Raw genomic sequence first — 26982 nt, forward strand, 5'->3', positions numbered from 1 at the left:
AATAGACAGCCTTTCTTGTTAAATGTTGATAGAAAATCATTTGTCAGCAACAAGTGACAGATTGCAGGAGTCTGCAGCTCCTCTTAATGATTAGTTTCATGAAAAAATTAACAACTGTCACATACAAACAGCATAAGAATGTTTTCAAAACAAGTTATCTCTGAAAAATGGTCATATTTGTCTGGATAATCACTCTACAGCCATATGAAATATTCATCACCTTTCATTGCATTCCTAATACATGCTATTGCTCAATTTGCAGCAGTACTGAAAATATGTTTTCTACTATGAGTAAATGCTATTATTGCTTCTGTTAACTTCCCTTCCCTACTTGACTGCACACCAGAGATTTGATTTGTGAAAGCTTCAGTGGTGGGAAGGAGAAATCTGGAAGTAATGCAGTGCAGCATATGAGAGAACACAAGATTTTGAAATGCGATATTTATGAGTTTAAACCTTAATTATGACAATTAGTGAAAGAGCTCTGATAATTTCTACTATTCACACACATAAATAGTATACAATAAATGTATTACTTTTAATTGTTTCAAATCTGCAGAATCAAATTTTTTACTTTTTAAGGCACCCTCTCTCACCTTACATGCATGCATATAGCTAACATACATTCAAATTAAGGAGGCACATGTGCTGTTTAGACCCGAACTGCTAGTGGTCTCCATGCTTGGATGCTGGAAAAACATTCACTCTACAATGACCTAAGATAGCCAGAAAGCTTATCTGGCTCACGTGGTTTGTTTACATCAATACTAAAGAATTTCTGCTTCCAAAAGATTTTTCAGTCCAGTTACTCGGTAGAAGAAACAAGTACTGTCATTCTTATTAGAACACCTTCATTTAGGTGATGTATCTAAAAGCTAATTCTCTGCTGAATGACAAAAAATAACTTAATTCAACAATAACAATTAAAACAAACAAACAAACCAAACAAAAAACATACACCACATTGCGCCAATCCAAACTAGAGAAACAAACATCTGCTGAACTTCAACGCTGCAACTTTTGAATCAGTAGAGATGATAACACAGTTTATTTACTGAGGCAATAAACACAGCTAGTCAGATGTTGTATCAGTGCTCTGCTCACCTTGTGTGTTTTGCTGTAAGTGTACAGATAAGCCAGTCTGTAGAGGCTCTTGTAGTGCTGAGGAAAGCGGCTGAGACACAAGCAGAAGGAGGCAACACACTGCTCTGTCAGGAACTTCCGCTGCTCCTCGAGGTCTGCTGGAAGACCCTGAGGGAATTCAGATCCATCTCCACACATTTCAGCTTTCTTCTTCCAGTCCCATTGCGAGGGTGGGGGGATTGCAGCTTTGGAGGGATTGCCAGAAGCAGACTGCGGGTCCACCAGAACTTTCTGGCCAGCAGGCTCAACAGCATGGTAACATTCTGAGCTCTCCAGCAGCTCTTCGGATTTTCCTGTAACTGGAAAATTGAGAGAACTAAAGATGACAATGAAAATAACAGAACAGCAAATGACACGTACAGAATGACTGACATGAGCTACAACAAATGGCAATCCTTTTCTCCATTACCATGTAGACATATTTAGCAAATGCTTTCTGAAAAAAATTATGACTATTCTTGATGTTTACCAAGTAGGAAAACCGGTGGAGATGGGGTGGCAGGGAAGCAAGTAAGACTTTAAATTCAATGCAATCCCATTGCAAATAAAGTACAAAAGAACAGAAAATTAAAGCCATCCTGCCAAGTGAAATGTGTTATTCTCAACAATGTACCTAGAAGAACGCAATTCCAGGACCCAATTTAGGCTCAGAACTATCAGCAGCAGCTAATCCAGCCTTGTAGATATGCAACTGTCTTCTATTTAGTACATGTAAAACACACGTAATGAATAGAATAACATACAGCTATCATTTAAGTTTATAAAGCCTTAATAAACCTTGACATTGAAGGGGATTTGGAGATGAGTCAGGAAGGTACTTTGCAGTTACATTTTTTCTAATAAATGTCAGTAGAGCAAGAATTCAACACAGTTTTCCTAACAGACAACTGATGACAGTAACACAACTAATTCACTGCAAGCCTGAAGAATTGCCATGGTTTTAGTCCATCACCCAAAGGTTACTGGATTTAGTGGTTGTGTAAATACCATTAAAAAAAACCAACAAAACAGGAACTGGTGTATACTTGTTTTGATGCAAACATCACCACAAATTTCCCTGGCTTAGGTACGTGCTTAAGTATTCTTAAAAACAAGAAACCAGGCTATCAAAGTTAATGAGCAAAAGGATGGCAGTGGGCACTTGCTCCTAGAGAGATCAGTGAAGTGAATCAGGGCTATCTATCCACATACCACACTTTGTGGTTCTGTGAAACTGGAAGAAATTAAAGCATAGCCTGAACTATCAAAAGAGCCTTAACACACAAAGTGCCCACAACCCAGAAAAGTGGGCATAATTAATACATTCATTTTGTTTCTCTTTCCCTATTGAAGTGCACCCTCACCACTGCCATGTTCAACTGTACAAACAGTGTAGAGAGGGAAATTCCAGCTTCTGGATAAGGTCTAAAAAAATTCTGAAACAATTTTTCCAGTGGAATTCAGAAGACTTCATACAGAAGTTTTATTATATGTGGAAAACTGTGGTAGAAAGCAATTCCACTCTCCAACAACATAAAATATCCAATGGAATAAAACATTTAATTCCACTGCTGCTGCTTTTTTTAAGAACTGAATATCAAGCAGTTGCTAAGCTAGAACAAAAAGTGCATCTATATTTGGGAAAAAAATTATTTTCATTGAGATTATTTTGAAATGAGTACTCAGATTAGTTAGAGATTTGAAGCATTGAAGTAATAGTAATTAATACTCTAAAAGAAGGCAAGCAGGTCACATGGTCACCACCAACAAGAGTTTATCATGATTTTCTGATTTGTAAGGTTTAACAGGCATTACAAATTGGGATGATGGCCACATGAGCAAAGCATAGTTATAATTTTAAGCTAAACTAATATATTCAGCAATAATGCCTAGTTAAAATTCTCAGCCACAGTGCAGCATATTTCAGTGCTTCTGCATGCCAGAAGAAACATTTTAATGAGAAAATACTAGCTGACATTATCCATTAAGATGGGCTTACTCTTCTCCTCAGTAGATCCCAGGATCTCCTTGCTGGGCATCAGTGCATCAGCACAGGCAGTAGAAATCCTCTTCTCTGTGTAAGACTTCCTCAGGCTGTCTTGAGAACTGGCAGGCTCATTAAACATATCCTGTGTGGAACTGGAGTCAGACAGCACTGCTGCAGTGCTATCCTGACTCCTCTCTGCAAAACAGATAAAGAGGAATGAGCTATTTCATACTTATGGAGCTGCACGTTGGTAACAGTAACACAAAACTGCAGCCACTCTGCAGACATCTTCCCAATACAATACAGGATCCTTAACAACCACCAATTCTGTTGTCTAAAAGGTATTTATTTTCTTTTAACTTGTCTACTTCAACTTATCATTTTCATCTCTCTTCTTTGTGTTAAGAAATGAAAATCTCTGTATTCTTTCACTTGGTATTATTTAATACTAATGTGATAGAGAGCTCCCTGACCCATCAAATTTTATCCTAGAATATAATCCTGGAATTTGATGCAAAAGAACCAATGCTTAGCAGTGACAAGCAGTTAAGTTGAGAACAAAACATTTCAGTTGCTGTATCACCCTAAAATATTTTGCAGCTTTACTGTGCCATTGTCTTAAGAAGCACCCAGTAGAATTTAGAATCTACTGACAAAATAAAACTCAACAACAATAATAGCAAAAATTACTTGTGAAGGACGAAAAAGAACACAACTTGGTACCATTAGAGAGGAAAAAAAGACTTACAGGAAGGATCACTGATGCCACCTATCCTGCAGGTGTTAGATGATGTTCACCAAACATTCTGAAAGGTGATTTGATTTGGCAAACGACCCATCAAAGAGCTAAGTCTAAGAAACAGGAAAGCTCTTAGACTTCTCTTCTGACTAAGGCAATAGACGGAAGAGTAGAAGTGAATTTGCCTTGACAGAAATAACTGAGTGGAGTGGTGCACTGTGGTTGCTGACAATGTTATGGTCAGAACTGAGCTGCTAATCTAACGACAGAGCACAAGACAAGTCGCACAGGATCACAGCTGCAGGGGACAAAATTCACACTCAGAACAAACAGGAAGAGAAAGCCTTCCACATCTAAAACCAGCCTGATATAACCCAAGTTCTTCTACATCAAGGTTTGTCAGAGACAACCTTGCATAGCTGAGATGGGAAATGGCCATTTTTCTGTAATATCGTGCCAGCATAATTCCACGTCCAACCAAAATTATAGGCAATTCTCTTTAAATTTGAAGCCCCAAACATAACTTTCTAGTTTCTGCTTAAAGTAGAGGGATAGCTTAACAAAGAGACATGCTATATATGTTGCCTAGGTATTTCCACTGCATTCTTATTCATTAAGTTCCTTGATATGATCGAGAAAGAAAATTTAAAAAAGCAAAGGGCCTTGAGATGAGCTGATTTTTTAATTAAATTTCTCCTTTTCCACCCAAATCACTTATGTTCATGAGAGCTATGGGCCACCTATGAATTTACATTATCAATATAACTCCCTCTGCAGACCTTCAGCTTGCTGATCAGATTTTCCTCATTAGGATTCCAACAGAACAAAACCACATTTGATACAATTCTTCAGCTTTTCACTTAAACACAAAGAAAACCTTCCCTTTCAATTAACTGATATTAATAAAACCGTATCTTGAAAAAGAATGGTGAAAGGGTATTTGTTTCTTAATTTGAAGCTTTATGGTTGGATAATGATGACAAGTTTTCTACAGAAGAGATATAATCGGGATGAATTGGAAAAGAATGATTCTGAGGAGAGGTCAGCCAAGCTTTCAGTGACTCACTTACAGAGCCTTAATAACATTCTGTGGTACCACTGAACTCCCAGCTGGCATCAGCAAAACATTTACAGTAGCTCCCTTGATAATTTTTAAAGGAAGTTTCTGCATCTGTAGTAAAAAGGCTGAATTACTCATTAGGGAAGAAAAAAGAAAATTGCAAATTTCCAAATTTTGCCATAAGCTGGGAGGTCAGTTCTGATGCGTGGGTTATGACAGATGAAGCATTAGAATGTAATTCAAGAATTGCTAGACCAATAACAGATCGCTAGGAGATTACACTAACCTCTCTGCATGAGAAGATGGACTATAATTCATATGATATATTATGTTATATTTCAAATATATGTATGACAGGGAAGTTTTTCTCTAGAGGGAGTAACTAAGGGAGGATTGCCAAACATACACAACTGCTCTCCATAGTCACTGAGTGTAGCAGAAGAAGCAGTAGCTTTTAATTGCAGCAAGAAAGTTTCATTCTTTTTCTGAATCTCAAGTTTAACTGCTACTTGCAATTAAAAAATAGCATACAGAAGCAACAGGATTGCTGAAGGTTTTCAAGCACAGGTGGACAAAGAGCCGTGGTTTGTCAGGTAATCCTAGATGGGCTTTTATATGGTTTAAAAACAAAACAGAAGCTTTTATGGTAACCTCAATGCCACAGTTCGTAATGCAGAACTCACTGCAATGGCACAGAGTAGCACTGGAATAATAATAATAATAATAATAAAGTACTTTTCCTGTATCAGTGCTCTTCTACCTAGCTCAGAAATACAGATGCTGCACGTCTCTCAGGTGTATATATATATATATTTATATTCATTGGTAAAAGCTGACTGTAGCTAAGAGAGATATTCACTAGTGTTATTCAACCTACGTGCCAAAGACCACTGCAGTGAAAGAATTACAGAACCACCTAGGCAGGATAAGATCCTTAAGATTACCAGGTCTAACATCAATCTGTGAGACATGAGAAGTAGTTGCTAATTCCCAGCTGTTGATATTTGTCCATTTGGAAGACAGACATTAAGAAGAACATCATAACTTTTTAATAATTATTGCTATAATTAAAGGAAATTTAATGCAACTGCTAAAGTAAGCCACCTGAACTGGCAGACGTGCACTTCTAATGACAAAGCTCTTACTGCTAAGTATGCCAGCTAGATAAAATCAGCTCATGGTACAAACTGACATAATTTATTCTCAGGGGAGCTGAAGTACAGCTTTACCATGCCAATATAAATAAGGTACTCCATCTTTGCCAATTAATTACTATGCAGCTTTGTAATTGTGTTGCCTGTCCTCCATTCCTTGAAACTTCTTTGAAATGAGAAGAGGAGGGGAGAGAACCTCTGAAGCACTGCATGTGGGGGAAGGCAACAGGCTTAGAAAGTCAGTAGGGTATAACTGACTTCTGAATAATGTCTTACACATACTCAGTTATAACAAGAAGGAATCTGGAAATGTCAGAAACATTCAGCTACTCATCAAAAACCAGAAACAAGTGGCAGAGAAAGGTTGTTTTCAAAAGCTATGTAGGAGGGCTGTTCCAAAAGTAATGCTTCCTATTTTATGATGTTGGCCCACACAGTCAGAGGTGGATATTGGTGGTACAGCAGAAGAGGTTGAACCTTCCCACCAATACCCCATTCCATCGCTGCGTGGCAGATGGCAGCACAGGGGCAGTCTGACAGAATGGTGTCTGACATGGAAGCACAAAAGAAGCAAAAGTGTGAAATGAAATTCCTCCATGAGGAAAAATTGCCCCCCATTGACAAGCATTGACACTTGTGAAGGTTTATGGAGAGCCAGCAGTGGATGTGAGGGGTGGGTGGTGCATTTCAGCTGCGCAGATTTTTACAAGCACTGCACGCAAGGCTCTTATTCATCACTGGCAAAAATGCAGAGCTAACAGTGGTAACCATGCTGAAAAAAATGTTTTGTAGCTGAAAATTTGCTCTATCAGACAGTGTTATTGCCTCTCTTATAATTTTCATAGAAATCAACAGAGGCATAACTTTGGAGTGATCTATATATATAAGCTCAGTTTAAAGTAAAGAAAATTTCTGCCACACAGCAGATGAATAAATGACTACGTATTAAATATATATAGATATACACACTCTCATGCAAAAATAAAGTGGATTCTTCTGAGGCTGTAGACCTATAGATTTTCTCTCTTTATCCTGCCCACCTGACACCATAGCCCCCTCCTTCTTCTTTGCATGTATGTATGAACATTTTTCTTTACTGCTCTGTGGTCAGAAACACGATGCATCAGACCATTCTCATTCTTGAAACAGTCTCTACCATAACAGGAGACAACATCCAACTCTGTAAAGCTATTTGCACATTACTGAAAGCAAACAAATTGCAAAGATTTGGATGGGAGCAGGTTAATTTCTTGAGGACAACAAATCCCCTGAATGTATAAAGGGAGTTCTCTTATAAAATGAATCAGATGAAAGTCAATGTTTTGTCCATCTACACTGATCACTGAATGTGTTTTGGTAACTTGCAGTCTATATTACTGTTTTCAAATGCAATGCAGCAAAACCTCATCAGTGTTCTGTTCATTTGGTCAAATTCTTTGACAGTGCTGCACTAATCAGCAAGAGGTTAAATTGGGGAAAAAGTAAAAATGGAGCATACTGCAATAAACTGGATCTGATTCATTATTCATGGAGTCCAGTATGCAGTCCCCATGAACATCCAGTACCATGTACCAGAATAGGATATGCATTGCAGACCTGAAGCTTTCATTTCAAACTGTGGGAGAGATGGAATTTTCAAGAGTCTGATTTTAATGTTCCAAAGTGCAATGCGGACGTTCTTTTTATGAACAGAAATATCCACCCCATCTTTGAAGCTTATTCACTTTAACATGAGAGACAGCCTATGTGCAGGAAGTTTCTCAGAGATCACCTTCGTCTCATCAGGATGTTGAGAAGCCCCGCATACAAGAAACTGCATCTTCATAACATTTGCAGAATTACAGGACCAACATACTATGAAGGGAGACTTCTCCCACAGCATGAAGCAAGTAGCCTTTCCCAGTGAGGTTATCATGCAGGATTTGCCAATTACTTAAAGCAAGCCGTGACAGGTAAAAGCAGGAAGAGAATGCCTGGGGAACAGAGATTTGTAAAAAGGTTAGAGGCAGCACGGGCAATATTGGTTGCAAAAGCAATCAGGCAAAGACAAACACAAAAAGGATGGTTACATCTAACTACACACACAACATACTACATGACATGGATGAAGACTTAAACAATAAGACATTTTAACACTGCAGTAGCAATGAGTTCTGAATACATCATCTGCATACCACAATAATTTGTAATTGAATATCAACACCACAACAGCATATTACAGCAAAAAAAGACCACACAACAATCTCTAGCCTACATTTGGAAACTTGCTTTCTCTGATTATTATTATTTTTACTTTGCTTTGCTTTCCTAACCAATTTTTATGTTTAGCCCCAAATTTAGCAAAACTGATTGAAGCCTGTACTGTGATTGGTTTTTAATGACTGCACAAATCCAACTGATATAAATAACAACTATGAGCTTGTCTGTTCTGGTACATAACACTGGCCATGTAGCTGTGTGAACATGGGGATATCCCAGGCAATAAGAGCCTGGGCCCCCACTGAGTTCCTGATTCTTCTTGTTGCCCAGTTTGCTCTTGGAAAATTAAAAAATAAAAATAAAAATGTAAGTCTCAGGCTTCTATTATCAAGTGCAAGTATTCATTTTGGAGAGTTATATAACAGCAACAGGCAGGGGTGACAACAGAAAAGACAGGATTAACAGAAGGAAGGAAAGTGAGTTCCTGAATGGAAAGACAAGAGAAGAGAAAGAAGGCTGCCTACTTTGCACACATAACAGCAGCTGGTCAGCCACTAAATACAAGCTGCAACTGGACAATACTTGTCTCCTTGAGGAGGATCTCTACTAGGAGCTGCCATGAGGAAAACAAAGTTCAGTTACTTCACAGGCTGTACTTACTTGTTCCTTTGTGGATAAGAAAACTGTACAATGCTCTCATTCTGTGTGTCACATACGATCAACAGTATTGATACAAGAGATATTTACTTTTGCAAAAGTAAATAAGAGTATTGAGAAGCCTCAGAAAGAACAGATATCTAGGCTGACTTCAGGCCAAACTATCCAGCCTGTGAACAGCAATATAGGCAGTTTCAATTACTGTCAGAATGGTTAAGAAAAAAAGTCTAAAGAGTAGTCAAATGATGGATAGTTCCTTGCTATTTTTAGGAACAGTACAATGGAAATGCAGGCACCAGTTTTTTTCAGTGATGTGATTATATGTAAGCTGTCAAGAGCATTTTACTTCAGAAGTATGTATTTTAATGTAAGTAAAATGCAAATGAATGCAGAGAAGCACAATATATGTAACAATATAAAAGCAGGAGGCTTCCAAGCACTGCTCAGCCTGTTAGCTCTCCTTCCGTCTGCAGCAGCCCCAAGGCAATTATTTCAGTTTCCTGGAGCCCTTCAATGTGCTGTATCCAAAGTTTAGTTTTGCCAGCAACTTACAAAACACAGTGAATGATGCAGTACTTCCCAATTCTACTTGTCATAAATGCACACTGCCTTCCTAAAGATCCCCTTAAGTCTGCTTCTTTCAGTAGCTGACATTTTGAATTGCTGTGACAGCAGCAAAGCTAAGTTCTAGGCTGGCTAAGCTAGCAGCCCCAGGAACTGCTGTGCTAACAGGTGCAGATGTTCCTTAGCTTGCACCTTCAGGGTTTGCTAAGCAGCCAGCTTTGCCTCCATTGGGCAGTCAGTCTGCCAAAAGTCATAATACCTCATTGTGAGCAAATGTACTGACAAGTATGGGAAAATTCATCTAACTTATCTGTCTCCTGGGAACATTTGAAATCTGCAGCACCTGAACAGATGCAGTCTTAAGCAGTCTTAGTCAGAACTGCTTCTCATAGGGAATATGGTTTAGGAAATACTAAAATACTTACTTCCTTCTGTTTTTGCTGTTTCAAAAAGATACCAAGAGGCTAACTGACATAAAAGTCTGACCAGTACGCCAACATATCACGTATGATATCAAAAGAGTCTGATACATTACTCCAGCTTTAAATGTAAGCATGAATAAAATGATTATTTCTATATTCAATTCTGTAAAAGAAATGAAGGAAGTTCTGTCAGTTTCACCAAGAATTATCTTATTGGGGAAAAGGAGTAAATTCAGAGTTTCCAGGTACATGAACATTTGTTTCAAAACTATGCCAGCGTAAGGTGTTTACAACAAATGACCGTTCTTCAGAAACTGGCAGCAGGAAGCATCCCACCCTTCACAAATAAAATTCCTATCAAGTAGAACACCTCTCCAGGGCCCTACCACATTCTACCAACAGTATGCTGTACACTGCAGATATTTTACTCCTTCTTGAGTGCTGATATTCATAGATCCAGATGGATATGCAAACAAACAGAAGAACAGAATGAGAATAAAATTCCTAGCCCAATAATAATGTTGAATTACTTAATCAGTAAATTTCATTTCTTATGTATTCTTCATGTTGCAAAATCTTCAGTAACATTGTGATACCATCCTATTTTCTGCTGCTCTAAGACAATTATTAGTTTATCTTTATAACCTATAAAGATGAGCTGCTAGCCAGTCATTGCAAATGACAGAAATCAAAAGATGAAGTCTACTGGATTGTCATGCAAATCACTTCGTGCTGATACACAGTATATTCAAAACAGTTGCCAACTGCCTCCTTCAAAAAAGTAAAACACTGTTTTATACTGTTTTGGTTTGCTTTTTAGCAATTTGTTTTGTTTCAGCCACAGTTCAAATTTTCACCTGGTAAGTTCACACAGGCACTGAAAGAGCATTCAGTCTTCTAAAGACGGAATCCACACCTTTCCTAGTAAGCTCAGACATTTAGCTCTGCAGAAACAAGAAAGAAAATATTACTGAAAACTCAGGCAGCTGCATACTCCTGTCAGCAGTCCCATTTTGACTAAATGACAGGTGTTAACGGTGGCAGGTGACAACTTTGACTTTTGTATTTAAAGCTCTGACTGTACATTGATTCTATTTAAAGTACCGAATTTATAAAGCATCAATATTGCCCGTGATACCACAGACCCATCACCCTCCTTGAAATGAGCAGTTTGATCATTTCAGGTCAGACCCCCCATGATTAAAGCACCTCCCTGTGCTGCCAGTATTGAGAACAGGGACTGTACCGTCCGGCGTTGCCTGCTGACAGGGTTTTTTACATTTGACGTAATCGTGGTCAACTGGAGTGGCTGTGTAAGGTGGGGATGTCAGACCTGGACCCGAGGATGAGGGCAGGGAAGTCCCAGGGCCTGGCACTGTTCCAGCTGAGGAGTGAGAGTCTTCATCAACCATGCAAGCTTTTTCCCTGGGAGAGCAAGGAGAAGAAAAACTTGCATTAACATATCAGTAACATATACAGAGAAAGAAAACAGACTACATTATGACATTTCCAATAAAATTATCAAATCTTATTAAAATTCTAAATAACGGAGTTTGATCATACACTTCCTACCAGTGTTATTTATCTCCTGGTTTTTAAGATGACAAAATATGAGGACTGAACTCTCTTAACCTTCAAAATAAAAGTGTTTGCTTTTGCAATTTTGATTGTTGAAATAAAAATAAATAAATAAAACAGTCGTTTCAAAACAGATCACAAGATCAAAGTCGTTCCATTTTATTCCATTCCCATCTACACTGCACCAATTACTGAGAAGACCTTTTGACTATACACAGTGCCTGATATTGCACATATTAGAATTTAATCTATTCATTTGATTTGGTCTGTATTTCATTCAGTTTCTTTTTAATGGTTCATTATTCAGCAGTTTACAATTATGCCTTTCAATGATGTTCCTAGCAATTAGCACTCACTTTTCTGCAGCTTTTGGGGTGTTCTTCTCCTCACCCCTGGCAAAAGGTCCCTCAGAAGCTTCTTTCATGAAGCTAAGTAATATTTCCGCATCTACTCCAGAATCTGGCTTCCCCACAAGTTTCAAAATAGAAGCATGAAGTCGGAAGTACACCTAGAAAACACCCAAGTGCATTTAGTCATTAGAGAATGCATAGCTCTGCACATAACAAATAGACTGTAGCAACTGCAGGAGATAGCATATGATGGTCAGCTTGTACGTTAACTTATCCAAATAGGACGTGTCCTTGCTTGCAAATGACAGGATCTGAAAACTTGAAGATTTTAATAAATTCCACCTAAAGAATAAACAGTGAAAGCAGACAAGGCCAAAGTCACCACTGGGTATGATCCAAATGCCCTGTTTTTACCAGACACAAGGGAAAACAAAGGCGTTATCGCTAGCGTTCCAATTCATGCATTAACTTATGCTCTCACAGGTATGAGAAGCTTGTGAAACATTCACTTTGATTTTGATCAAACCTGACTAATGCACTGTGTGCAGCAAAGTGAAATCTGTCCAGTATTGAGACTGTACATATAAGCTGTGTTTAAAACAGGAACAGCCTGAATAACAGACTTCACTTTATTCTCTAAGTTAGTCTTGTAAATGTTGCCTGATGCAGGGCACCATGTATGCTCTGCATGCTTCATAATATAAATCAATAATAACTGGTACTTTGTTATTTATAGAGAACACTGCTTTCAAGTTTAGGTATTTTACTTTCTCCTTTTACCTCCAGTGCTTCCATGGCAAGTTCTGGTGGATTATGGTAGTGAATCTTCTTTGGATATCGGGCAGCCTCCTCGTGCAGGTAATGACCTGCCTGTTTGTAATGAAGCAGATAGACAACGGGAGGCTGTTTCTGTTTCTCAGCAATCTTTCCCAGCATATAGTGAATAAGCCACTCCTCTTCGTCGCCGTCCCCCTCGCAGCGAGATGCTGACGTAAAGCACAGCTTGGCTGTCTCCAGCATGCTGTCTCGGCGTTCTTCCATCTGAGATGGAATGAAGCATTGAGAAATATATGAGTTCACTGTGGCTACAATGAAAAATGCTAAAAATACACTCCTGTTCAGAAAAGTGCAAAGATGAGGAACATTCTTTAAAGTGTTTTCAACCTTTTGCGTACGAGAAACTCAATCCTGAAAAATATATATTCCTGGAAGGAAGATTATATTGTTCAAACTTATCTATTAATATAATAGAGCTTTTGTTTAAAAAAAAAAAAAAAAAAAAAAGGCACTTTTAAATTCAAGTAGTGCTAAGTAAACATTCTGATTTAATCCACAACTTCAGATGATTGGTCTGCATTGTACTTTTTTTCTGACAACATGAAATAACTTCAGCACTATCTCTGAAAATCTCTAGCAAGCTCCTTGTAGCCAAGAGGCCACGAGACAGTAAGGGCAAACCTTCAATAGAACAAAGACTTTAAGCATAATAATTTGATTTTCTGAGTCGTTTTGAAGCTTTTATGATGTTATTAACAAATAACCCTTATATGTATATATACATACTGTTAGATGCCATTGCATGCATAATTACTGGGGAAAAAAAGCCAACCACAACACTTGCCCCCCTTTAGAATATGTGCTTACATGGCCCTTTTGTGCAGAGGGTCAAACGCCACATAAGCAGCTACAGGGAGTGCAACTTTAATACAGTTCCACATGCAACTGAGATGCAAGACCCATCACTCTGCTGCGAATACACTGTCCTGGTAAATAAGTATGCTCCAAGGCCACTCTCTGTAGTTCAGCCACTAGTAGGTTTCATAACACAACAGTCACTCAGTAGCAGTGCTTCTTTTTCACTCTGCTCCCACATATTCTGAACTACGTCATATTTGTGAGTCAGAATAATTAAATCAGAAATTCAGTTTACTGATCCAAAAAGACAGGCAAAACATTTCTCCTTGCAACTCCATCAACGTCAGAAAGAGTATCTTGCAACTGCTCATTACTAATGAATTCATAACAACTTTTTCTATGAAAATGCATCAAGCTCCCTGTTTTGATATTTCATGTGAGTAAATAGCCCCAAAGCATAGAAAACAGATGGCTTTAGACACAAGAGATGACACATGAATGCAGACAGAGTAGCTCCTACTTAAACACATATACATTTCACCTTTTCCTGGGAATGTTGCATGACACTTACAAGAAGGTAAGGTAAACTTTACACAGTCTTTGGGAAAGGTGAGTTATCTTTTAAAGACAATTCAAAGATTGGGCTCAAAAGGGCCCAGAAAAGAAAGAAAAACAAAACAACAACAAAAAACAGTAACCCCAAACTCTTTAAACAGCGCTTGATGCCAACTACTTTTATGAATGAAAATTAGCATTTCCAATATTACTAACGTTCAGTCTAGTAGATAGCTACTACATGCTGTAGCATGTGAATATTTAAGTTATTGTGTCAGGAAAGACCATTTAAAAGATTTAGAAGTCCCCACTACACTAAGTTGAGTCTCACCTGCTGTACAACTTCAGGAGGGAGTTCTGATTTCCACTGCTTAAGCTGTCGAGATGCAAAAGAATGCAGGGCATAAGAAATGGTGCCATATTCTATCCACAGGGAGAGATTAGAGCTGTCGATCTCGAGGGCTCGCTTGAAGCAATTCAAGACAGGAGTAGAGTGCTTCCAGATTGGACCATCACTTTTCAGTTCATTAGAGTTCAACTTGTCCTGAATACGACTTGCTCGAGCCAGAGCCATGCCTGCCCATGAATCAAACCTAGGCAAGCAAGAAAATAACGTATCAACAACCTCCCTCACACACACTACACTGAATGGCAAAGATATAACAGCCAGCAGCCATTCAGACATTATGAGTTGTTGGACTGAACTGTGAACAGCTTTTATCATCACAATTATTTCCAACGCAAATATCACAAAGAACAAATTCATATTGAGAAATTTCAATAATTAAGAAAGATTGCTTTCTGAAGTAAACATTCAGTAACCAGCCCTGCATTTATTACTTTACTGACAACTGTCAGAATAGATTCCCTATCACATAACTTCAAATTAACACCTGAGGTTAATGGTTCTGAAATTTTTATTTTTTTTCCACCACGATTCTAACATCAAAGGAATAATCACAACATTCTCACAATTTTGCTTATTAATTTCTTGCTAATTTGAAAGCTCATTTTTGGGTCAACAGACCTCAACAGAGACACTCCTGAGGGGAATGGAAAGGGAACCATAATACAGACATCGTAAGAAATAGTATCTAAAATGACCAGGGCAAAAATAGTATGCTACCACACAAAGCATCTTATTCTGAACAATGAAAAGTCACAGAATAAAGTCAAAATGCACTCTCATTTATTTCTGACATCTACAAAACTCCAGAGAAATGTGTTGGATTTTTTGTTTTGTAATTTATCAAGTTTCAGGCTAAAGTTCTAGCAATCTCCTAACCAGTTCCCAGATGAGAAGATCCAACACCATTAAACTGTGTCTATTTTCCCTATAGACTTCACATGTAAAACTGCTCTGTGCCCTCACCTTCCCTCTTGTCTCTGTTACCTGACTGAACTTAGAACCAGTCATCTTAAGTAATTTAAACTGGAGTTTCTGTCATTTAAATTGGTCTACAATGGGAACAGAAACGATAGCTAACATCCAATAAGCAAGCCCTAAGATTTAATCAATTTTTAACATGAAATTGCTTAATTTTGGTGGTATTTCAGTAAGTTTGATGCTACTAAGAAACAGATTTAGTTTAAACATCACCTAAATACCATACGTAAGCATGGTAAATAAAAGAGGTCAACAGAGTGCAGGGTTGTTTGCTTATAACTCCTGAAACAAAAACAAAGTTTCTTTTTTATGCTTTCCTAATACTGAAATAAATGAAAAGAATGAATTCAACAATACCGACCTGTTTGGACAAATGCAAATGTCATGCATGTAAAATTTGATGGCCTTGGACTGTTCTTTATTCTTGAAGTGGTAGTCTGCCAGAAGGTAATACAACTCAGTCACCACGGGTGGAGAATAGTCTGCACCATCTGGGAGAGATGGCGCCTGGAGATAATAAATTAATAATAAAGATTAATAAAATGTACATATTAAATGAGCTGAACTTTTGCTTCTTCCTTACAGTGAAAGTAGTCTTTCCATCACAGAATATGAAGGTATTGAATATGAAAACAGTGAAAATATCCCACAGATTTACAGAGCACTTAAAACATGTCACATTGACTCCATTTAACCAATATTAAATTTCAAGACCAGAAGCTTTGGTGGTGTCATTCTTATTTCATTTAAATGCAATTATCTAAGAAATCCAGTATTATTTAATAAATCGTTCCCTTAACTATCTGAAAATCAACACAAAAAATAACACTACAGTAATTTAATTATGTTTTTATAGCAACTCATTATACCTTGCTGCATGTTCCTTCGATATAGGCAGACACAGTATCTAGGCTCAGCATAGGTTTGTCTGTTCGAGGAACAATTGTAGCAGTCTTCTTTAAAAGGTTGGCCAAGTCAGCAGAAACGGTGCTGGTTTTGTAGCTATCAAATTCTGGAAGAGTTTTAGGCTTAAAATATTCAAACATGAACAAGGCATCTTCCCACGTGAGATCCACCTGAAGAGGGAGGAGATGAGAGAGGAAAAATTATCTCAAATTCCAAAATCATTGTCTACTAAAAGTGAGTTTATACAACTTTTCCAGTTACCAAACAGTAAGTGTTACTCTAGAAGGACTCAAATTATGACTTCCCCATGGCAGGGGGTTGGAACTAGATATCTTTAAGGTTCCCTCCAGCCTAAACCAATCTATGATTCTATGATTAAACCTCTCAACAGTTAAATCAGTACTAATACCTGGTGCTCACAAATATAGAATACTGCTTCACCAAATAAAGGACTAACATCTATTTGCAACTTAGTGTATGCCACTGAAAAATAAAGTCACTCCACTTGTTTAGACAAACTATTATTTTTATTAATAAGTTCTCTCCTGTTAGACCAAGTTTTTCCCTTTTAATGTTCAACTTACAGTAAATTTTGCTTTTGTACATGAAGCTGTACTATTAAAAACTCCATTTTCTTTTTAACAACTTCAATGAGAACGTTTTCAAACAGAGATGTAAAAATGTAACTTTTATTTTTAATTTTATGCTCACTTACATTTGGTAACTATAAAATCATCTGCAGGTTTATAAGCAAAAAATCAGTGTTTCAGGCGGAGGATCGATATCTCAATTTTTCTGTCCCTTCTTTAAGATTATAACCCTCCTCATGTGGCACTCAGTAGTTTTTCTTCTCTCAAATTCAACTGAATCTCACATGTTTCTGATAAACAGCTAACAGATATTCACCATCATGGATTTCACAAAATAAGTTGTATTTTTAAATGGTACCACTTTTCATAAACTGCAAGGTTGACTGCTAAAGTTTTTCTTCTTATAAGCTGACATTTTCCTCTCTACACTTCTCAACCTCAAACTTCTCCTTCTCTGTTGAAAACAGGAAAGGCATGGCTCAATAAAAATCAGTTTGTCAGTACTTTCAAAACAGCAAATTACTGTGAGACTACACTAGCAATTCATTTCAAACATGACTCTTTGTATTCAAAAAGTCTCCTAGAAAGATTGTTTTCTACAATATGCAAAATAAATAAGTTTTAAGAGGGGAAAGTAAAAATAATAATAAATTTATATAATAATTATAATCAATTTATATACACACACATATATACACACACACAATATAAAATTTCTTTTTGTAAGTATCTCAACGTAAGATACTTACTTTGTAAGTATCAAAAAAGCTGCATCTGCTAGTATCAGAAAGTTTCACTGATATTAAGCAATACATAACTTACCTGCTGCACTGAATGTTCTTCTAGGTACCTTGCTTTGCTTTTTTTGCTAGGAAAACCATATAAACAATAAAAACATTGCTCCAAAGCTGTTTCCAGTTCTTCTTTGTATGGGTGAGTATCTTCAGAAGTGGATGCTGCAAGCTCTTTTTCTAGTACCTGCACCTACAACATCACAAATATTAATGAAAATGACATCTAAGATCTGAAGCTTGTATTAAGTTATCTGGTTATCTGGAGTTACATGCTGAAAACAGCATAAGAAACCACCGATTTCTCCCAAACCACAATCAAATATTCTTCATATTTCTACAATCTAGTCTCACAAAGCAATTTAAATGGCATTGTAACTGTGAGAAAAGTGCTTTCACTGTTTTCTACATTAATTCTTGAACTCTATTTTCAGTCAAGAAAATTAGCTATCAACTTAGTGTTTTAGACTTAATTAAGATTGTTCAGTTTCCCACTACACATCAAGTTCTTTGGTGAATATGAACACTAAATGCTGTGAATAAGCCAGGCTACCACAAGGAGAAGGCTCCAATGCACAGACAGCAGTGTCTTCTGCACGAAATGTTGCAGTCAAAAATTGAAAACGTAAGATGTTCCATCCATTTGCAATCCCTAGAAAAGATCTTACTACTTCTATAGTACTTCTAAAAGAGTTTTTTTTTTTGTATGGTAGGGTTTGGGTTTTTTTTTGAGCCAAAACCCTGAGAAATAAGAATTGTTCATTAGAGCAAGGATAATTCTTGGAAGGCACTTCAATGAGATTTTGAGCATCAGCAATCACCGTCAAGTCACAGCAGTCTCCTTATTTCCACTACTTTTCCTGAAAGACCTTGTGAGCAGCTTTTGAAATTTAAGAAAGCGTAGATAAGTAAGTTGAAAGGAAGATGCAAAGCCCACAGGACACTGTAACAAAAGCCTGATACTCCTACTGCTGCAAACAAAATCACATCTAACACCCATAACAGAATTATCACTTGAAGAGTGTTCAAAACAACCTTCTGAATTTTTATTTGCCTTTTAGCAGTACCTCAGAATAATTTTTAGTAAAAAAGGAATTAACTGTGTATTAATATATTTTCTTGCATATCTTCTTCACTTATATGTAATAAAATGTTTTTCAGCACATACAGAAGATGAATATCAGTCTATAAAACACATTTCTATTTAGCATTCTTGAAGTTGCCACTCTCTTCAAATAATTTGTCCCATTCCATTTTTCCCTTTCTTTACCCTTCCAAAACCCCCTTGTTTCTGAAAGCTGAATATCTGTGCTAAATAATGCTATTTCATATTTTAGTTTAAAAAACAGGCAGCTCTAAGAATGAAAAATGAAGATCTCATTCAATGTACTCGATAACATTAGCGAAGATCCAATAGTAAATAAATTTGCAGCTCTCAATTATCTGCAGTTTGTCCAGGCTCACAGGCCATGCATCAGATGAACAAGGCTATGGATACAGGCACACCGTACAGACAATTTAGATTGAGCACTTTGGAGTACTGCAGCTGCACAGCACTTAGGGCAAGCCTGAGTCTGGAAATAGGTTATCTATTTTCATGAAGCACAGTGCCTGAGCTAAGAAGCCCGCTGGACCCAAAGGCAGATCCATGCACAGGCAGCTCAGGTGTAACAGTATTATGCTCCTAATACCAGGAAGACTGAGAAGAGAGGGCTGCAGAGATAAGCTAATAGCACCACACTGAACTAGCCTCAGCTCCAACACTGTTCATTAGCTCCAGCCCTGCTGGGGAGATCTGACTCTGCAGAACCCCTCAGGCTCTCCACACCACCCTTCCCAGCTGTCTAAATTATTGGCCTGGCCACGCTGTTGCTCAGACACAGAAGCAGATGGAGTCTGGCACTGAGCTGCAGTTAATAAGCTCCAGTGAGTGCCAAGAAGGGTAATGAAGAGATTCCCGAGTGGCTCTATGCAGAACTAATCACCATTTTCTTGTGGGTGAAGGTAATAAGCCTCAACGAAGTCGAGCTGAATCTGTAAAGTGCTACTGAAATATCCCTGCAGAGCACTGCCCACTGAACACCACAGTATTGTATTATTTGGGTTCTGCCAACAGCCAGGGTAACCCAGGCTGTCAGTAATCTGGGCAGCAAAAAACTGACTGCAATTCAATTTCTAAGCCAAGGGAAAAAGGAAATAGCAACATGTTTAGAAATATCCTACTTCAACCATGGGGAATTTCTCAAGGAATCATCTTGAAAAGGTCAAGAGAGAGTGGGTAACTCCTTTCATCTGATAATGCTACTGCCCAGACACGCACATTGCTGGAGCATATTAGATTTTATAACACACTCATCTGAACAACAGAGCAAAGAACAGCCTTGAGACACAGGAAGAAGGACTGAAGTAGTTCTTCATTATCATCTTTGTTCAATAGATCAGCTCTGTAAATGTAAACTGAAGTTATATTTAACTCATAACACAAAAGCAACAGAAGAACTACCTGTTTCAGTCTGCAATATAAAACCAAAGCAGATATAATCAAAATACCCAAATTTAGCAACAGCAGAACGTCACACACATCACAGCTCCAGGACCAAATCCAGGTAACAGCACACAATCTGTGAGGGATCAACAATGTTCCAGATGCCTAACTAGGGACAGATCATGTCCTAGAAATCTTTACTCTAACAGTTTAGAAGAAATAAATAACTAAGTTTAACTGGAAAATTCAAAAGTGAATTTTCATTTAAAGACTCTCTAAAATACCAGATAATATTTACCTATAATGGAAACCACGCAACCTTTAAGTAACACTTGGCAAATTCTGTTATGTGAATTGAGCAGCTATACATCTAGTCAAAAAGTTTCTTAGAATCACTAAGATGAAAGTGGAATCCCATTAGATTACACGTTTGCAGATGTAACACCACAGTTTTTTCCTGTTTGTGAATGATGTACAGTGCTATCAGATTGCTTGTTCTTCCTCCTTCTCTTTCAAATCCTAGGAGGAGAATAAAATAGCAGTGCAAGAAGCAAAACAGGAGAAGTGAAAGATAGCAATTATTCCTCTCAGCGAGAAGACCAAAGAAGAATGGGAATTATGACAGGAAATGATCTGCCCAAGTTTATTTTCAGTTTTATACCAACACTCAAGAGTACATTCTTATTACTTGCCAGATTTTAGAGAATTAGCTTTCAAATGGATAATTAACTTTTTTTATTCTAACACCTAGATATGCTGCCATTTTTCTTATGCGTGCTGTTCTTTGTTGTTCTTTAACATAAAGTTCTCACAGTTAAGACTTTTGAATATCACTTTGCTTACTGAACACAAGTGAACATGATTCTTGACCTGCCTTTTTGTTAAGAAATCACACTGAAACATACTTCTACAAGACTAAGTAGTCACTATAATCACTTAATGGTTCTCCAGGCATGGCAGACCATTTACTAGCTTTCATCTAAGATGTTTGTATAGTACAAAGGTGGTTACCCAAAGCCAGCTCCTGTCTGACAAGAAGTCCTGTTTAGAAAGGATAACAAAGGAAAGGGGAGTGGAAAAAGCAAACTTTCACTATTCAGACTTAGCTGACTGATGTGCTTTGCAGAAGAAAAGTGGATTCAGAAGTGTATTTTAACATGAAGACATAACCCATGTAATAATCTAATAAACTGTTTTGAGATGGGTGTTGGCCATATGAATTTCAGAGGGTTGGGTTTTTTTCCCCCATATTCTACAGTACTAACACTTACATAGAACTTGAGAAGAGCACCATCTGAATTGCAGCACCAGGATCTTCTCCCCAAATACTCATGAGCAGTGTTCAGAAGCATAAGTGAAGAAGGCAGCATAGGAGTATCAGGATTCACTGGAAGAAAGAAGTTGGCAAATATTTTAGTAGTACAGAACTGAGTTAACTTCAATCATCCACTTCATCTGGTGCAAAAAAATAAAAGTTGTCTCTGGGATAAGAATGTCATATTTGCATACCCATCTACTCCCTTCAGTCAGGAGATGAGATAACAAACGTAAGTAATTTTTATTTATATTCCATAGTAAGTTGGAAAGAAGTTGGAAACATGTAAAAGTGAATTAAAAAAAATTACCTCCTTCTCCCTGGTTCTGCTGCTGCTGACAGCAAAGGGATCGAAAAGCATCTTCTTCATGCTGGATGATCCTGTGTAGGATGATCCATGGAAGAACAGAGGAGACATATGGTTCTTTGGGTTCTTCTTGGACTGCCATGCTGCAGTCTATGATCTAAGAAAGAAACAGGTGTTACACGCACAAAAAGATACAGATTAAGAGTCAGGAGTGAATCTTTAATGAACAACCTGAAGCTAATAATGCATCCTACCCTATAGGAATAATCCTCAATTAAGCTTCAGCTTCTCACAATGAATAGGGGTAAGAAGTCCTACAAGTAAGATCAGCTGGCATGGGAAAGTGTAGAATATAATTCCTCAACCACAATGTTTTTCTCTTGCACAGCCATTTTCCAACCAGTTATCTCTCTGTTAATAACACATTCAGACTTTTCAAAGTGAATAAACGTACAGAAGAAAAGAAAACAACTAGAAAGCACAACTGGAAAAGACCAGTCAGAATCATTAACAGACATGATACAGATAATTTGAGTAAGAACGACTAAACTGAACAAATTTACAAAATGCACTCAGACAGATAAATAAGTCTTCACATTGTCACCATTACAGAGCATAAGAAGAGTTCTGTTCCTTCCGTTATTTTACTACCATTCTTTAATTACTTCAGGCAGCTTTGTATTTGAAGGTACCTACTGTTCCTGGCTCTAGAACAGGTGTACTTAGTGCCTCTCTAACACACTGACTTGAAAATTAAAACAATGTTCCTCTTTCCCTCTGCACCAGCAAAACTGTAATCCAAAATATCACTGTCAACAGGTGGCAGTATAGGCAGCATCTGTACTCATGTCTGAAGGTCAAGACAGTGACTCTTTTCAAGTACCAGTGAACAGGTTACCTGAATCAGGTTGGTTGTTAATCGAACGAGGCTTGATGTTGCAGAAGATTCTTTCAGGATGCTGTTGTCTGATGATAATGAACTATCTATTCCTATGAGCAGCTGTGTTACTGTAGCAACCCACTCTTCTTTAGCAGAGGCTGCCGTCATATTCATCATCTGCTGACTTGCTTCATTCAAGGCAACCTCTGAGCATTCAAAGCATTGCTTGTAATCTTTCAGCTTGAGCAAAGAGTCCTAGAGAATGTAAACATGAAAAAAATAAGGATAAACAGTATATTCTTAAAAAAATAAAATGAATACAGCAGAAGAAGGCTATACATATTATACAGATAAGATAGTTTGTAAACTTAGTTGAAGTAAACACCTTTACGTATGGTATTAAAAGACAACAGGAGGTGTTCAGATCTTAGATGACAAATATACAAGTAGAATATAAATTTCAGAAGATCATTACTGATTTTCTGCTTGAATAAGAGAGGCATGAAATAGACATTTTCAAGAACATGATACCTACAGGTTTAACAAATTCTAACCATATGCAGCTTATATTCTTGTGCTACCCATTTAATGACTCCATAAATGTCAAAACAGCAACTACAAGGCCAGTATTACAGCAACACCCTCCTGCTTCTTTATACTCAAGTTTAGGTAAATGAGATTGCAAAGAGGCTGTCAGATTTGGCTCATTCCAGATAAAACAGCATCAGTCTTTCTTGTGATTATTTTTTCTCCCAGCAGAAAACCAGACTGCTCTAACCACTCCCACAGCTGAGGTAATTTGTACATATTTTCAATATTATGTGGACTACACATAATGCAGCTGTTATATTGGATCTATCTACCAAAAGTTTGCCATTCGTGCAGGACAGGTACACTACACCACGAAATCATTCATATTCTACGTAGCTTTTTTAAAGTTTTGGGTTCAGAATGGCTGTAAGTCACCAACAAACCTGTAGGAGAAGCAGCTGTGCCGGTCTCTCTGGTATGGATGTCACAAATTCCAGATGTTTGACTCTTCCACTAAAGCATAATGTTGGGCGGAGCAGATGCACCACTGCAGTATAATCCCCTGCTTCATACAGTCGTTGGATCTCTTCCAAAGATTGGCATCTCTCCAGAGATTTTAAGTTTTTATCAATCTGCAAATATCACACATGGCACAATCCAACCTCCATTTTGTCTTCACTTACAAAGGCAGAGGCCTTTCACCTAACGTTTTAGCTATAAAGCTGTGTTAACTCTACAGTTACATCCAGGAATGAAGACCAGGAAGAAAACTTCTAGTACGTAACACTTCAGCTGTTCCACATGCTTTTAATTATCATATAGTATAGAACTATTGTGTAATAATAAACTTTCTTGACTCAAATTCCCAAATCACACACTTCTGTGCAAGAATGTGTCCATCAGATGGACTTCAAAGTGAAGATGGCACAACCTGCATTGGAGTTGATTCTCCAAAACAGCTACAGAAAGAATGGAAAACTAACATCCTTTTATTCAAATGTGTATGACAATTACTAAGTGGAAAACATCAGCTGCTGAAAAAAGAAACTCATTTAATCATCAATGGAAGTTATGTTCACAAAACAGAAAATAAAACAGTGATTTAATAATCTACCATTGCACATGCAGTGCCTCTAATAGAAAAACCTTTCTATTCTGCATAAAAACAATCTTAAGTTGTACAAAACCAAGAGATCTGAAAGGCATCTTCTTGAAAAGGAGATGATGGCCATGACATCATCATTAAACAATGAACCTGTTTCTTTACTCTTAGAGAAATTCTAGACAAAATTCTAGGTAAGCTTTCATCACAAAAGAGCTAATTCATACATTAACCTTTAAGAACGAACGAGGTGAAACGAAGAGAATACTCCTGCAAATGAATTCTTACCTCTTCTAAAGAAACTACAGAATCAACATGCAGATTAGGTAATCGTATTATGATGTTGCTGTCATCACCAGCTTTACGCTGCATTGTAGTGGAGCTCTGCAGCATTTCAGTGCAAATATCATAGTTTTCAAGTGCCTGTTCCATGTCTCCCTACAGAAGTACAGTGGGGGGAAAAATAGTAAAAAATAGAGTTCTGTCTGCAAAATGGCTTTCCAAAGCACGTATGAAATGTTTAAATTCAGTGTAGGCATTGCCAATGTGATTATTGCACATAAAAACAAATCCAAAAAAAGCAAACCAAAGCAAGCAAATCAAGTATATCTTATCAGTGAACTTCAGTAATAGGTAAAACAAACCAGAGAAATAGAATTCAACTTGAATTTGAAGGATTAATTTGATTAAAATCCCATTCTTTTAAGAATACAAAAGAGTAATTAGTAGAAATAATTCTTCCATTCATACGATCAAAACAGAGTCAAGAAACATTCTTGTACTCTGCAAAGTGCATGCTTTTAACCGTCTTAGACTGATTTAATCCTCACACTTAAAATGAGCTGAGAATAACGTGACTTTTAATTGCTGAGAAAAGTTTTGTTAAAACAAGAGTAGAACAAACCTGAAGTGCCAGAAAGCGAGCTTTCAGCCAATACACCCGAGTGACAAACTCCATCCAGCCTTCCTCAAATAAATCTCGCTGCGAGGACGCAAACGATAACTGCAGCAGGTCTCCCAAGAAATGAATTCCTGGCAAGTCAGAACCAAACTTTCCATTCACAGAGACAGCAGGGCAATTTCGTGGAGAAACTGTAAATCAATTATGTTTTATCATAAAGTTACCAGCATCCCATGAGAAAAGTCCCACATACCAGTTATTTCAAAAGTACTGATCTACTCAAAGACAAATGACGCAGCAATAATAAGCACCTTTCAGATGTGTGTACAGAGAAAGATATCTGTATATAGAAGAGACAGCTCCAAAAAAATCCAGTGAATTCCTGGAATAGTTTCTTAATTTACCTACAGTATTTTTAGAATAGAGAAAGAAGCACCTGACTCTCACCTGTAGAGTTCTTCCCTTTTGCCAGCAGCCACTGATCTAATTGCAGTTCCATGCAGGAAAGGCTCATCAACATCATATCCTGCAGAAAAAGTGTGAAGTTGGGAAAAAAAAAAAAAAAGAGACAAAAATTAAAAATAGTCATCACTTCCATTACACTGAATAGACAATCTAGTGTTACCAGTTTATTAACGCTTGATGAATAAAGTTCAGGAGCTGACTACAAAGCACCATGGGTACCTGTCAGGTAGTTTTGTGCAGTGAAGAATATGTTATTTTCTGATTACATTCATAGGAAGAAGGGCTACAAATCCATCTGTAAAATTCATGAGCTTATGAAAAATTTTAAAGGTCCAATAGTGCATGGTACCAGAGTAGCTCTCTGGAGTCTCAAAATCCCCAAACTCATTACTTTATTATAATTTACAGATCAAGTTTGAAATAAACTCAGGGATTAAAGGGAAAAGATAAGCATGAGGACAGTGATTTTAATGGTATAATTACAAAGTACTGACTTTTTAGATTTTACATAACAAGAAGTTATAAGACATATTTCAATTTGTTAAAAAAGGATGTACATATGAAAATACACTGATATACTAGACGTATAAAATTTTGACATCTGATACACTGCAACAGCGTGTGTGTGTGTGTGTGTTTAACTAAAAACAACAGAGCACAGTGTTGTGAATTTGTTTTTTCATTTGCAACTAAATAGACACACTAGTGATATGAAGAAAAATACATTACCTTGATATGCTGATTACTTGAGTCCCTCAGTAATGGATTGGGAAGACTCGTACTGTGCTTTCTCCAGCTAGTATAGATACTAAGCACAACCTCAGACAAGCCAGGAGGCCACTTCACCAGGAACTTCTGGCTGATGACCTTAAGATATCTCATCATCAGCTCCAAGATACCACCATTGTTGAGGTTATCCAGCAAGAATTCATGAACATCCTGCTTCTCTAGAAAGCAGATAAAAGCAAAGCTATGCATAACTAAGATCAAGATAAGCTGTGACATGAAATAAGTTAGTTTTGACAGTGTTTTATGCACTGAGCTTACAAAAGGGCCACAGTATCATCCTGTGCTGCAGAGGCAGAATTAAGTTATTGGGCTCTAATATGTTAAATGGGCAACTCCATGCAACACAGTGCTTACATGCAGTAATTTACCAGTCCCCAAGTCTTCAAAATTACATTACTAATTGGGATAAAAATATAATTTTATTATGAATGTGTTGTTTTAATTTCACATTTTCTTCTATATATAAGACAGGGAAATACCAAAAAGCATACAAGACAGAATAACAGTGAAA

General features: G+C 37.4%; 1 protein-coding gene across 5 annotated transcripts in view; it reads right to left on the reverse strand.

Moving 5' to 3' along the window:
• CABIN1 (calcineurin binding protein 1) overlaps positions 1-26982 on the reverse strand; it is a 92922-nt gene that overhangs the window by 59779 nt on the left and 6161 nt on the right. For 3 of the 5 annotated variants that reach the window (XM_031592334.2, XM_031592338.2, XM_031592332.2), the window contains exons 13-29: positions 26412-26629; positions 25665-25743; positions 25221-25408; positions 24605-24754; positions 23658-23846; positions 22702-22938; positions 21807-21960; positions 21453-21568; positions 17728-17889; positions 16279-16485; positions 15771-15916; positions 14354-14615; positions 12613-12873; positions 11839-11990; positions 11151-11329; positions 3122-3304; positions 1105-1442 (exon numbers count right to left, since the gene is read on the reverse strand). In XM_031592334.2, coding sequence (XP_031448194.2) covers positions 1105-1442; positions 3122-3304; positions 11151-11329; positions 11839-11990; positions 12613-12873; positions 14354-14615; positions 15771-15916; positions 16279-16485; positions 17728-17889; positions 21453-21568; positions 21807-21960; positions 22702-22938; positions 23658-23846; positions 24605-24754; positions 25221-25408; positions 25665-25743; positions 26412-26629 — 3221 coding nt within the window. The remainder of the gene's footprint in view (positions 1-1104; positions 1443-3121; positions 3305-11150; positions 11330-11838; positions 11991-12612; positions 12874-14353; positions 14616-15770; positions 15917-16278; positions 16486-17727; positions 17890-21452; positions 21569-21806; positions 21961-22701; positions 22939-23657; positions 23847-24604; positions 24755-25220; positions 25409-25664; positions 25744-26411; positions 26630-26982) is intronic. The other 2 variants (XM_031592337.2, XM_031592335.2) reach the window with 1 other exon arrangement.

Source organism: Phasianus colchicus, chromosome 18 (genome assembly GCF_987193195.1).
Source record: "Phasianus colchicus chromosome 18, bPhaCol1.hap1.1, whole genome shotgun sequence".
Taxonomy (NCBI): Eukaryota; Metazoa; Chordata; class Aves; order Galliformes; family Phasianidae; genus Phasianus; species Phasianus colchicus.